At 53.3% G+C, this 13,981-nt stretch overlaps 1 protein-coding gene across 2 annotated transcripts; it reads left to right on the forward strand.

Annotated features, from left to right (window-relative positions):
• Window positions 1-2,319: 2,319 nt before the first annotated feature.
• On the forward strand, window positions 2,320-13,412 carry Meis3 (Meis homeobox 3). 2 transcript variants are annotated; one of them, XM_057762496.1, is made up of 13 exons: window positions 2,320-2,546; window positions 4,362-4,537; window positions 4,642-4,801; window positions 4,899-4,949; window positions 5,711-5,761; window positions 5,916-6,065; window positions 8,981-9,092; window positions 9,263-9,411; window positions 10,566-10,642; window positions 10,809-10,867; window positions 11,426-11,509; window positions 12,144-12,213; window positions 12,881-13,412. In XM_057762496.1, the coding sequence occupies exons 1-12, from the start codon at window positions 2,535-2,537 to the stop codon at window positions 12,191-12,193; spliced, it is 1,131 nt and encodes a 376-aa protein (XP_057618479.1). In that variant the 5' UTR covers window positions 2,320-2,534; the 3' UTR covers window positions 12,194-12,213; window positions 12,881-13,412. The 2 variants fall into 2 exon arrangements, with proteins under 2 accessions (XP_057618479.1, XP_057618480.1); XM_057762497.1 differs by having other exon boundaries at window positions 5,967-6,065.
• The last annotated feature ends 569 nt before the right edge of the window (window positions 13,413-13,981 follow it).

The following is a 13,981-nucleotide window of genomic DNA, read 5'->3' on the forward strand; positions in this document are numbered from 1 at the left end:
AGGGGAGGACAGGTGTGCATGTGTGTGCTTGCACACATGTGTGTCAGACAGACTGGGGGCATGTGAGCGCTCTTCCCGCACCACCCACCTCCCCACCTCTCCCCCAATTTATCACCTAGACACCCTCATTCTTTCTTTTCCCAACATCTAGTCCCTTTCATTAATTAAAAAGATTTATACCCACGAGCCCCAGCCGCTGCTTTTTGCTCAGAACTGAGCGATCCGTCTGTACGCGGAGGAACAGCAGCCGGCTCTGGAGTTTCTGTGGACTCACACCCTCTTATTTCTGTCACCACCCCCTCCCTGCCATTTTCTGTCCACTCCTTCCCTCCCTCCACCTTGGACTGAGTGAGGCTTCACCTTGGCTCAGGCTCAGCTTCTGAACCAGGCATAGCAATGCATGCTGGTCACTCCAGCATTTGGGAAGCTGAGGCAGGAGGATCATGGCTTTGAGGACAGCTTGAACTTCAAAGACCTTGTCTCAAAAGATGGAGGTGGGGATGGGAAACAGAAGAATCAAACCAAATGTGGTGTTTCCTGCTTGTGACCTCAAAGAGTCTGAGGCAGGAGGATTACGCCTCAAGGTCATCCTCCGCTGTGTCGAACTAAAGGTCAGTCTTTGTAACGTCGCCCTGTCATCATTGTCCTCACCCAAAATCAGCTCCCGTGAGGACAGAAGTGATCCCACCAAGACACAGATCACAGCTGTGGCCCCGGCCGCCGGGTCCTACTCCATAAACCCCCACTAAGGATAGTGGGGGAGGGGAGCGTCATGGCGAGAGCAGAGCAGAGGGGATAAATTTACACATTTAATTGAAAGTTATTTAATTTTCTACCCACTATACCTATGTCGGGGGTGGGTATGTATGACCAGACCCCTTCCCCCGGTCACAACCTTAAAGGGCCAAAGTGGAGAAAGCTGAAGGGGGGACCCCATTGGTTGTGAAAAGCCCACACTCAGGCAAGGTCCCCTGAAACCAGAAGCCCTGGCTTGTTGCAGAAAGAAAAAGGCATCTTTGAGGAAGGTCTGAACTCCAGAACATAGGCATTCATCAGGGCCTGGGGGTGTCTGGGGTGACAGAGAGCAGTCAGGAAACGGAGGAGCAGACTCTGGGAGGCTAAGAAACTGTGCCCTGGAGAAGAACCAGAGACCTGTCCCTGTTGGTCCTCCCTCCGCAGCCTGCCATCCTCTCCCCATCCCAGTCCCCATCCCTCATCATTCCATCCCTCGAGCCTCAGGCCCAGCCCACCTGTCACCCCTGCCCTGTTTTTGTTTTATTTCCAGCAGAGAAGATGAAGGAGTGCCTGGGCTGTTTATGGGAGTCATAAACCGTACCTCCAGTCAGCCCAGCAGGGCTCACACCACCTACTGCGAGGGAAGAGGCTCTCAGCTGCCTCTACTCTCTGGGACATTTCTCTGGGATTCAGTCCCCACGTCTCTTTTTTCAGGTTCCCACCTCCCTTTCTTCCCTTTCCCCCTCTTCCTCCCCCCAACCCTCATCCGCCTCTTTCTGAACTCTGGTTTTGGAGAAAGAATCTTCTTACACAGCCAGCCTTGTATCCAGCCTGTGAGCCTCCTGCCACACAGCCCGGGCACGATTACTTTTGGTCAGCAGAACCCCACTCAAAGCTTGTCTTGCAGTTTGGATAGCAGCTCATTAGGGGCCAGACCCACGATTCACACCCCACCACACACACACACCCAAGCTTGGCGATCCTACCCATTCCCCGAGAGCAGCAGCTGAGGGGCTTCATTTAGGATAAGGACCTTCCTGAGGGCAGTGTTCAGAAGGACGGCAACACTTGTCCCTGAGGGATGCTCCACCAACCCAATTCTTTGCCACTTCGGGGCACAGAGACACACACTGGTGCCTCAGCCGACAGCACCCTTGTCGTCCCAGGGGAGGCAAGGGACTGAACCAGAGCAAAAAGACAAACTAAAATCTAAGTTTAGTTCTTCCCTGAACCTCATTTGCTCGAATCCTGTCTCACAGAAGGGAGACAGACCGAGGATGACAAGGGAGAAGGAGGGGCAGAAAGCTACAGCAGACCCCTGGCGGCCAGGCAGGGAGAGAGCAAGGAGGAACAGAGAGGACCAAGAGGAAGGGAGGGTGGGGACCCGGGGAAGCTCCAGACGCAGGACCCCGCGAATCTGACATACAAAGGTGGGTTGGGGGAGGCCTGGAACCCAAAAGGGGGAGAGAAGAGAGGGGGCAGCACAGGGGAAGAAAAGGGGGAGCAGGGGAGGAGAGGTAGGAGGGAACTCAAAGGAGAAGGGAGGGACAAGACAGGGGAGGGGACGCTCGGGAGGAGGCCCAGCTCCGGCGGACAGCGGGTTAAGCGTCTCCGCGTGAACTTCCGGATGTGACACAGGCCCGGCCCGCGCGAGCGGAGGAGCCGCCGCCGTCCTCGGCCGCGATCAGCGGGTCTCGGCCGCTCGGAGACCCCGGTACCCGGCGGGGACCTCGGGGACCTCCGGCCGCGATGAGCCCCCGGCCGTGACCGCCCGAGTCCAGAACAGGCGGCGCCGGCCCATGGCCCGGAGGGTAGGTGGCCGCGCCCGTCCTGCCCCCAAGCCCCTCTCTACCCCTAAATGTCCCTTTTTGCCCCCTCAGAGTCCCTTCTGCCCCTCCTTCTATTCCTCTCTGTTGCTCTCTCTCCCCGTCACTGACCCCCCACCCCGACTCTCTGTCTCTTGGGTCTTCTCCACCCCGACTCCCTCCACTCCATCCTTTTCCCTCTGCCTTCCCCAAGGCTTCCGTTGTCTCCGACCCACCCTAGGGTTAGGGGTGGGACATCTTAGTGGACTACTAGACAAGGGACTCTCCTTTGGTCCTAGAGAGGGGAGAGACTGGAGCCCGGAGGGCAGGGAAGGTTGGAGACAGACCTGGCAGGAGGTGAGGACCCCATCTTCTGGGTTCTTGATGAGCAACAGGGAGCAGGTGAATTCACTTCAGGGTGCTAGAGAAGTTCACCAGGAAGCAAAAGAGGAGTGAGGGCCACACAGGTGGTCCCGTGCACCCGGGTTGGTTGGAGCACACAGGACCTCATACCAGCCAGCCTTTCGCCTCTTGGAGACCGGGTCTCTCCACGACTTAGGACAATCTTTGACCTGGAGATCAAAGGTCCTGCTGCCCCGCTGGTGATTCTGTGACAAGAGAACCCAGAATTCTAGCCCCCATACTCTTACTTATTTCTGGTTGGAACTGTTTGCATGGTGGAATGGGGTTAGCCTTTCCCCAAATGTATTTATTGACTCTTGTCAGACTGTGCCAACTGTCTTCCATTTCCTATTCATCCAATTCCTACTTGGTGTGTCTGTCTGTCTGTCTGTGTGTATAGGGTTATTTCTGGCAACTGGGGGCATGGTGCTCTAAGCCTGCATGCTGTGGAGGACATACCCTATAGGGTATATGTGCACGTATGTCACATGAGTGTGTACCAACTGTGTGTGCATATGGGTATGGTGATTTACATGTTGGTTGTGATAAATTGTCAAGACATTCTGAGGTGTGTAGTTAGCTGTGTGGTGACTCACATCTGTAATCTCAGCACTCCAAAGGCTAAAGCAGGAGGATTCCTCTGAGTTCCAGGCCAGCATGGGCTACAAAGTAAGACACTATCTCAAAAAACAAACAAGGCTAGGAGAGCACTGGCCTAGACTCCCTCAGTGAGGAGCTGAGGGGGTGATTCAGTGTAGAGACTCTGCCTAGAATCCCCCAGTTAGGGGCTGGGAGTGTGGCTCAGTGGTAGAGCTCCTGCCTAGAATCCCCCAGTGAGGGGCTGGGATGTGACTCAGTGGTAGAGCCCCTGCCTAGAATCCCCCAGTGAGGGGCTGGGATGTGACTCAGTGGTAGAGCCCCTGCTTAGAATCCCCCAGTGAGGGGCTGGGGGCATGGCTCAGTGATACAGCCCCTGCCTAGGATGCAGCGGGCAATGGAGCCCAGTACTCCTTAAATAAAAGTGTATTGTCACATTTGTGAAATGACCAGAAAAAGGCTGTACATATGCAGGTGAATTTTGTGAATTTTCTGGGTTGTGCTTCCTGTCAGGCCCTGCCCTCCCCTCCATGCTCTCCCTCCCTGGCTGGCTCCCCCTACAGCTCTGGCTCTATACCTCTTTGCCCTTTTCTCTCCCCGGGTTACCAGCCATCAGTTCCTTCCTAGACATCTGATGACCTGGGTGCCTTCTTTTGGGTCCTGAGTGGATTCTCATACCCACTTGGACAGTTCTGTGAGACACTTGGAACTTGAGAGGACAGCAGCTGGGATCCTTGGAGACCGGAGTGCTCCTTGTGTGGTCTGGGGTAAGGAGGCTGAGCCCTGAGGATGCAGACTCCCAGTTTGTTTCTTCTCCCGTAGTATGATGAGCTGCGCCACTACCCCGGCATTGCAGAGCACACCCTGGCCAGCTTCTCAGAGGCAACACCTTCAGTACCCCGAGCCCCTGGGCCCTATGGCCCACACCGACCTCCCCAGCCCCAAGCCCCAGGCTTGGACAGCGACAGCTTGAAGAGAGAGAAGGATGACATCTATGGGTGAGTGAGTCTAGGGACAGGCAGGGGCTGCCCAGTATCCTTTGTGTCTATCTCTGATCACTCCATACTTCCTCTCATGCATGCTCACTTGCCTGTCCCCCCAGACACCCCCTCTTCCCTCTCTTGGCCCTGGTCTTTGAGAAGTGTGAGCTGGCCACATGCTCACCCCGCGATGGGGCCTCGGCTGGACTGGGCTCATCCCCAGGTGGCGATGTCTGCTCCTCCGATTCCTTCAATGAGGACATTGCTGCCTTTGCTAAGCAGGTGGGCAGCCCCAGAACGAGGCACCAGGGGAGGCAGTAGGAAGGGAAGGGTGGGCGGGAGGCAGACCGCCTTGCTTGGCCTCTCTTCTCCCTCCCAGATCCGCTCCGAGAGGCCGCTGTTCTCTTCCAACCCGGAGCTGGACAACCTGGTGAGGCCCAGGCCTTCCCCCCTTGCCATCTCGCGCACCCCGCACACCCTGCGTGCCCTCAGTAGCCAGTCTTCCATCCCTGTCTTTCCCCGCCTGTGTGTTCCTGGGGTTGACTGAGGGGAGAGGACAGGAAATCACTGACCCACGTTCCCAAACCCAGGAGTGCTGCCCAGTGTGAGAACTCCCAGTGGTTAGAGCTTGAATCCTGGCTCTGCAACTCTAGATCCATGAACCAGGGAGCCACGGCAAGTGGTGCTACCTCCCGACGCTTCTATCCGTAAAGTGCAGGGGAGAAACGGGAGAAGGAGAGCTAGTGAGAAATATACTTTCTTGGCACCCCAGTACATACTCGGGCAAAGGGCTCTAGGACATGTAGCTCACAAGGTGGAGGTGGGAACAGAGCAGAAGGCTGGTCAGCTCCGTAATGATGGGCTCTCTCCCTGTTGCTTCTCTTTCTACCTCAGCCAAACTCTTCCTAATGTTGAGCCACTACACCTGACTTTTTCTCCTTCAGCATAGTTGGTGCTCTCTGCTTCTCTGTCCCTGTTCTTTTCTTGCTGTTGTCTCAAGGATATTTCTATCTTTTTTTTTTCTTTGAGACAGTGTCTCACCTATTGATCAGGAACCCACTATGTAGCTCAGACTTGCCTTGTCCTTGTGCGTTGTTGGCAATACTCCTGCCTCAGCCCCTTCAGATGCCGGGATCCCATGTGCGTGCATCCACACCTAGCTGCTCTTCTTTCTTCCTCCTCTGTTTGCAGATGGTCCAGGCCATCCAGGTACTCCGGTTCCACCTGCTGGAGCTGGAGAAGGTGAGGGTGTCTCACTTGCACCTGCTTTACCCCTTCCCCTCTTAACCCCCTCCCCCTACTCCCCACTGGAGTGGAAGCAGAATGCTCCCTCACGCTGCTCACCCCAGCCCTAGCTCCCCCGGGTGGCCCCCCCAGTACCCCGCTGCCCTCCCAGGTCCACGACCTGTGCGACAACTTCTGTCATCGCTACATCACCTGCCTCAAGGGGAAGATGCCCATAGACCTGGTGATCGAGGATCGGGATGGTGGCTGCAGGGAGGATCTTGAGGACTACGCGGGCTCCTGCCCCAGTCTGCCAGACCAGGTGGGCATCAACAGGCCACCAGGCACTTCCTGGCAACCACAGGTGGGCATGGACACAGCAGGAAGGCACGTTTCATACCAGAACACCTTGGTAGTGTCTGCTGTGGAGTGTGCATCACACTCGCACTCCCATGTCACAACAACACACAGATGCAGCTGGACCACAGCACAGGCACTTCCTATACAACCAGCTTAAGTTAGGCACAGACAGTCCTACTCAGCCTCCTGAAACAAGCCCCAACCACGAGACAGTGGCACAGACCCGACAGTCATTCACACACTCCCATTCTCAGGGTAACCACAGCACACACTGCCACACAGCTAATTCTGATGAGCCAACCAAACAGCTCTAGGCACTGCTGGACAAACTCAGATCTGGTCACACTTGGACACAGACTGATCACACTTAACGATCGGGGCTGCAGGCATGTGCACACATGCCATGTTGCCCAGGAACCAACCACATGGGCTCATATTCGTCTGTGTGGACTTAAAAATATAGGTAAATAAAGTGCCATTGGCTCAGAACACCAGATAACAGCTACATATGTAGCAGCTGTGTGGATCCCAAGTCACCTCAACTGGAAAAAGTCATGTGACAGTCACACCCACATGCTCTAACACATCCAGCAATGGCACAACCCAGAGACAGGCACACTGGACAACTCCAGAGCCTGGGGTACACACACACACTACCACACAGGAGAGTCCCATGAACCCTTGGTTCAATAAGTAAACAGTGCAAGCCCAAGGACCTGGGTCTGGATCCAGAGCACCCACGAGGATGCTGGGTGAGTCTGATAGCCTGACTCACAATCCCAGCACTTGGAAGGCAGAGGCAGGTACACGGAGCAAGCTGGCAGACTAAACTAGCTGGATGGGTGAGCGCTGGGTTTATTAAGAGACCTTGTCTCAGTACATTAGGTAGAGAGAATTTAAGCAAGACTCCAGACCTTCAACACACATGTGCACACATGGGGATACATACATAAGTGCACACATGCACACACATACAGCCTCTTTGACCCCAGACTTGCTACATGAATGTGCTCAGGGAAACTTGCATGAGAGGACTGGGTAGTCCTCCCAGGGAGGTCCCTGCTCAGACTTTTACACGTCTCCATATGCTTGAAGGACAGGTCTCTCTCTCTCTCTCTCTCTCTCTCTCTCTCTCTCTCTCTCACACACACACACACACACACACACACATACATGTCCCCACAGAGTCTCACACACACACATACACACACACACATGTCCCCACAGAGTCTCACACACACACATACACACACACATGTCCCCACAGAGTCTCACACACACACATACACACACACATGTCCCCACAGAGTCACACACACATACACACATATCCACACTAGCCTCACCCACAGCCTGGAAGGCAATCCAGTGACCAGTGAGAAGGCTCAGTGAGCAATGCCTCTTGATGCTAAGCCTGACAAGCTGGGTTTGAGCCCCCTGACCCATATGATGGAGGGAAAGAATGAACCCCTTCTAGTTGCCCTCTGACCTCCACACACATGCCCATACACACTAAATACATAGATGAATGTATTTTTAAAAACAGACAACACAACTCTCGAATTGTGTCACAAACTAGAGGGAAAAAGGGCTGTAATCACCACAATCAGTTTCAGCCATATGAGCCTGATACTGGCCAGCACAGTCACCCTACAGTACCCCAGAACAGCCTCTCACAGTGACACCCTGTCTGCTGCCACCTGGGAAGACTGGAGGAACAGCACTCACACTCAGGGAGATTATGTTCCGTTACATCATACACGAGAGTTTCAGGACAAAGCATGGCATGGTGGCATAGGCCTGTAAGTCTGGAATCCTGAGGACTGGGGCAGGAGCGGCACTGTGAGCTTGAGGCCATCTTGAACTACACAGTGAGTTTTCAGGCCAGATTGATCTACAGACTGACACCATCTCAAAGACAAAAAAAAGACCCACAAAAAAAATAGTACCTGCACCCCCTTATATGAAGTTCTAAAAGCAAACTGGGGGCATGGTTCAGAAATAGAGCCCCTGCCTAGAATCCCCCAGTGAGGGCTGGGGTGTGGCTCAGTGGTAGAGCACCTGCCTAGAATCCCCAGTGAGGGCTGGGGGTGTGGCTCAGTGGTAGAGCCCCTGCCTAGGATGCAGAATACTTCGTGATCTGTTCTCAGCACTGAGAAAAACACAACACATTTGGAAACAAGAATTTTTCTTCACAAGTTTAGTGCAAATTCCTTGGCAAAAAAAAAAAAAAAAAATCCAACCTGAACTAATGAGTGGCTATTTATAGCCTGTATTTTTCCACTTAGTTAATATTCATGTGATTTGCCGGGCATGTTAATGGGGTTGATGCTAAGGCAGAACCCTGCTCCTGCTGGGGGTGAGTAGGAAACCCACTCCCCCATTATCCTGGCTCAGAATGAGAAAGATTTTGCTTGTTTGTTTTGTTCATTCATTGATCTTTCGAGGCAGGGTCCAACCTTGTAAGCCAGGCTGCCTTGGGACTCACGGCAATCCTACCTCAGCCCTCTGAACACTGGGTCTAATGGGCATCACCATGCCTGGCTTTCAGTGTGAGGTCTGAAATCTCAAGTATCTCTGGTCTCGAGGGTATCAGACGTGGGTGTGCTGTAGAGTGTGCTAACCTACCTGACAGTCATGGTACACCTTCACACAAATGAGCTCACCTGACAGTCATGGTACACCTTCACACAAATGAGCTCATCACACACTTCTTGCACCAACAACAGGGCTGCTATTGTCTTCCATCTCCCAGCTGAAAATGGCACAGAAAGGCGAAGTGACTCACCTTAGATCACATTCAGGAAGGGACAGGTGTGACCTACAGGGACTGGCCTCCCTGGGCTTTCTCACTGACATCCTGTTCTTGTTTCCCAGAACAATACATGGATCAGAGACCATGAAGACAGTGGGTCTGCACATTTGGGGACCCCGGGTCCATCCAGTGGAGGCCTGGCCTCCCAGAGTGGGGACAACTCAAGTGACAAAGGTGAGGAACTTAGGAGTCTAAGACAGAGGAAGTTTGGGAGTGTCTCTGAGGATTAAGGTTAGACTTCCTATAGGATTTCCAGGGGAACAGCTGCAGCCCGGTGTCTTGGGTGAGGGTACCACAGTCCGCTGTTGCTTCCCACCATCAACTGGGCATGTCCCCCTCCCCAGGAGATGGGCTGGACACCAGCGTGGCCTCTCCGAGTTCTGCAGGCGAGGATGAGGAGCTGGACCTGGAACGTGGACGGAATAAGAAGAGGGGAATCTTCCCCAAAGTGGCCACCAACATCATGAGGGCCTGGTTGTTCCAGCATCTCTCGGTGAGAGCCTTTAGACTGGGTGGAAGCCGGCATGGAGAGAGGGAAGTCACTATCCCAGAAGCTAAGCCCCAACCAAGAGCCACCCAGAGATGAACCTTCCTAGCAGTCCCTCCTCGCCATCCATCTATGCAACTACCCATCAATCATCTACCACCACCCACCGCAGGATACTCCATCAGGATGTCCTGTTGCTGAGGTCACTCAGCCAGACACAGGTTCGAGTGCAAGCAGTCTAGCCTTAACTCCATCCACCATACTGCCTTGTGGATGGAGACCGATAAGCAGACAGGGAGAGGCTAAAAACAGATATGGGGAGGGCCTGGTGCGAGGAAGGTAGTGATGGTCTGAGGACAGAAGAAGAGGGACAGAGAAAATGGAAACTTGGAATGGGAAATGGCAGCTCAGCCTGCAATCCCAGCACTCAGGAGGCCGAGGCAGGAGGATTCTGAGTTTGAAGACAACCTGGGCGAGGTAGGATTCCTCCCTGTTCAAACCACACAAGAGCTTGTCTGGTGAGATGGCTCAGTGGATAAAGATCCTGCAGAGCCCAAGTCTGGTTCCTGAAACGCATTTGGTGAAAGGAGAGGACCGGCTCTCATAGTTGTCCTCTGACCCCGCATGCACACACACAGAATGAGAATATAATTGCAGTTTTAAAGGGGGTGTTGAGCTATGGTTAAACTGGGTGGGTTGCTGGCCTAGAATGAGGAAGTCTCAGATTCCACCCAGTGCTGCATAAACAGGATGTGGTGAGCCACACCTGTAACCCCAGCACTTGGGAGGCAAGGTCATCCTCAGCAATAAGGTGAGTTTGAGGCCAGCCAGGGCTACAGAAAAAAAACCTGGTTGTGGAAGGTACAGCTGAGAATATATAGTGGAAGGGGGAGAAGGGACTCCGTGGGACTCCTTGAGCAGGTCTGGATGGGTGGAACTGTTTGCCACCTCTGCCTGTGAGTCCCCTCCTGCCAAATTGCCTCTGATTGCTGTGAAAGGTGGGGATGGGAATAAATCGCCAAGACTTGGTTGGGGCTTGGCCTCCTTGACCAGGGAGGGAGAGTGGCTCTCCTACCCTCCTCCTGCCTTGGGGACCAGACTAGACCTTAGGGAGCTGACAGCAGTGGGGCAGGCAGAATGACTCTTGTTGGTGGCTGCAGCACCCGTACCCCTCAGAAGAGCAAAAGAAACAGCTGGCCCAGGACACGGGGCTCACCATCCTGCAGGTGAACAACTGGTGAGTGGTTGGGCGGGGAGCTGTCCATGGTCCTGAAACTCCATTTCCCACGCCTTGAGCTTCACAGCCCAGATGCGGATTGCTTCTGCTGTCCCTTCTTCTGGTGACTATCTGACCCCACGGATACTTACTCGCACTTTTTTTTCTTGCCCCTGACACTTCCCAGGTTTATTAATGCCCGGAGACGGATCGTGCAACCCATGATTGACCAGTCCAACCGCACAGGTACACCAAAGGGCAGGAGGTTCCTCCAGTCCCAGGTGGGACCACACCTATTGTGCCTCAGTCTGTGCTCTAACATCTTTGGAGGCTTCCTAAAATGTATCTTGTACCCTTGGTCCCCTCTTGGCGCTTCTGTAATTCCACCTGAGCCCCAACTCCCTTCTCTAGACTCCTGGGGCTCTTTCCTATAAGTATTGGCAACTTTTTATTTTATTTTGAGACTGGGTCTCACTGTGGAACTCTAACTCGCCTGGAACTCACTCTTAGACCAGGCCAGCCTTGAATGCACAAAGATCTGCCTGCCTCTGCCTCTCAAATGCTAGGGTTAAAGGCATTTATCTCCTCATCCAGCTCCAACCCTATTCTTGTGACTTCCAGGGGGTCTATCTCACTGAAACTCTCTCTGAAGGGCCCCTGGGCCTCTGCCTGTACCCCAACCCACTCTGAGGAGCTTCCAGACCTCAGCCTCAGCCCCTTTCACAGGACTTCTGAACTTTGTCTTCATGCCAACACTTTTGTAGACCTCCTGGGGTTCACCCTATACCCCATCCCCTTTCCTAGGGCAGGGTGCATCTTTCAACCCTGAGGGCCAGCCCATGACAGGCTACACAGAGACCCAGCCACAAGTGACAGTTAGAACACCAGGTAAGTTCCCTATCTATGCTAAACCACTCTCTGTACCAGGCTCCACCTCTCACAACACACCTGCTAGACCCAGCTCATGAATACCTCATGACTCACCTGTACACAGGGCGCAGAAGATAACACCACAGGCCTGCTCCAGTTCCTCCAGCTCAACCGAATCCAAAACTAGTTTTTCTTAAAAGCCCAGAACTATCATCACCTCCTCTACCTCTCCTCCTCTTCCTTCTTTTCCTCCTCCTCCACTTCCTCCTCTTCCTCTGCCCCCCTCCTCTTCCTTATTCCTCTCCACCTCCCCTTCTTCCTCCTCCACCCCCTCCTCCTCTCCCACTTCCTTTCTTCCTACTCTACCTCTTCTTCTTTCTCCTCTGGTTTTTAGAGACAGGGTTTCTCTGTGTAGCAATGGTTGTCCTAGAACTCGCTCTATAGACCAGGGTGGGCTCAAACTCACAGAGAGCCTGCCTCTGCCTCCCGAGTGCTGGGATTAAAGCCATGTGCCCCTACCACCTGACTCAGAACCTTTTTAAACACTTGACTCATCTGATCCTGGTGACAGACCCTGGGTAACAGAAGGGGAGAGGAGGTCTTAGGGCATCTGTGGGCAGAAAGGCTCACTGACCCTCTCTTTGCTTTTCAGGATCAATGGGGATGAACCTGAACTTAGAAGGAGAGTGGCATTACCTATAGAGGTTGGGGTCAAAAGGAGGGTGAGTGTCCAAAGTCTAGAGATTGGCAGTCAAACTTTAACAGACTCTGTTAACTCCGGCAGTGGACCCAGCTAGAGCAGTACTAGTCTGGGTCCCTGAAATGAGAGTTTTCCAAGTTTGGTGGGAAAATGCTCCATCCATCTCACCATCTACTCATTCACTCACCTGTCTGCCCATCCATCCATCCATCCACCCATCCACCCATCTCACCATCTACCCATTCACTCACCTGTCTGCCCATCCATCCATCCATCCATCCACCCATCTCACCATCTACCCATTCACTCACCTGTCTGCCCATCCATCCATCCATCCATCCACCCATCTCACCATCTACCCATTCACTCACCTGTCTGCCCATCCATCCATCCATCCATCCACCCATCTCACCATCTACCCATTCACTCACCTGTCTGTCCGTCCATCCATCCATCCATCCACCCATCTCACCATCTACCCATTCATTCACCTGTCTGCCCATCCATCCATCCATCCATCCACCCATCTCACCATCTACCCATTCATTCACCTGTCTGCCCATCCATCCATCCATCCATCCATCTACCCATCCATCCATCCACTCATCCAGGATCCATCTACCCATCTACTCATGTAGCATAAGGACCAAGGCAGGACCTCCTGACTTGGCCTATCTTCCCTCCCACAGGCCTCAGCCTCTGGACTGTGACCACCAGCCTTGTACTTAATTGGTTCCTGCTGGTCCTTGGGCTTCAGGACTTTGCCTCCAAAGTTCCCACTCCCATTCAACGCCTACCTCCCTGGGGCCCCCAGAGGCTTGGGGACCCAAGAGCCCACTTGAGGGCCTCTCAAGGGCAAAGACAGAACCTCCAGGTCCTGCACCCTTCTGTCCTTCTCTTTGCCCAGGACCTGAGCTGAGAACTGGGCCAGGGTCTGCAGAAGATGGTGGCTGGGGCCCCAATCTAGGACAGAGAAGGGTTTGGGGTTTGGCAAGGGTGGTCACGGAAAGAGGGTCACCTGCATTCAAAGTTTAGGAGAGTTTCCTCCATCCTCCTGCCCTCTGCTTCCCCACCTCCCTTCTCTGACATTCTTCTACTTTTCTTTTTTTAATGATAAAGTCTTAAAAAATCTAAATCAAAATTCTCATTTGTCCTCTAAGATTTCAAGTCCTTGGTAATTTGAAACTGAAGAATCACAAACACTAACAGTCACTGGGTCTTTCTCCCGATCCCTGCTCTGAAATACCACATGCATCAGTTAGATGCTGCTGTGTAACAAACTGCTCCCAAATTCTGTGGCTCAAAGTATTTACTATTGTTGGGGTTATCATGCTTCTTCTGTGTGCCCTCTTATACAAGGCACAGCTAGACTTTAAAAGTGGTCACAGGGGTCAGCAAAATAGCTCATTGGGTAAAGGTGCTCGTAGTCAAGCCTGGTGACTTGAGTGTGAGCCCCAGGACCCACATGGTGGGAGGAAAGAACATACTCTTCCCAGTTGCTCCCTAACAACACACACACACACACACACACACAGAGAGAGAGAGAGAGAGAGAGAGAGAGAGAGAGAGAGAGAGAGAGAGAGAGAGGAGAGAGGAGAGAGACAGCTTCCTGTAGAGAGGAGCATAAAGACCAGAACTGCTGCTGAGAAGATTCAGGGGTTAAAGTCCCATCACCTGACCACCAAGTCTGAATACACAACAGCTTCAATACACAAGATCCACACAGTGGAAGGAGAGAATCAGCTCTTAAAAGCAGCCCCTAACTTCCACATGCTTGCCATGACACCAAT

Source organism: Chionomys nivalis, chromosome 2, assembly GCF_950005125.1.
Source record: "Chionomys nivalis chromosome 2, mChiNiv1.1, whole genome shotgun sequence".
Taxonomy (NCBI): Eukaryota; Metazoa; Chordata; class Mammalia; order Rodentia; family Cricetidae; genus Chionomys; species Chionomys nivalis.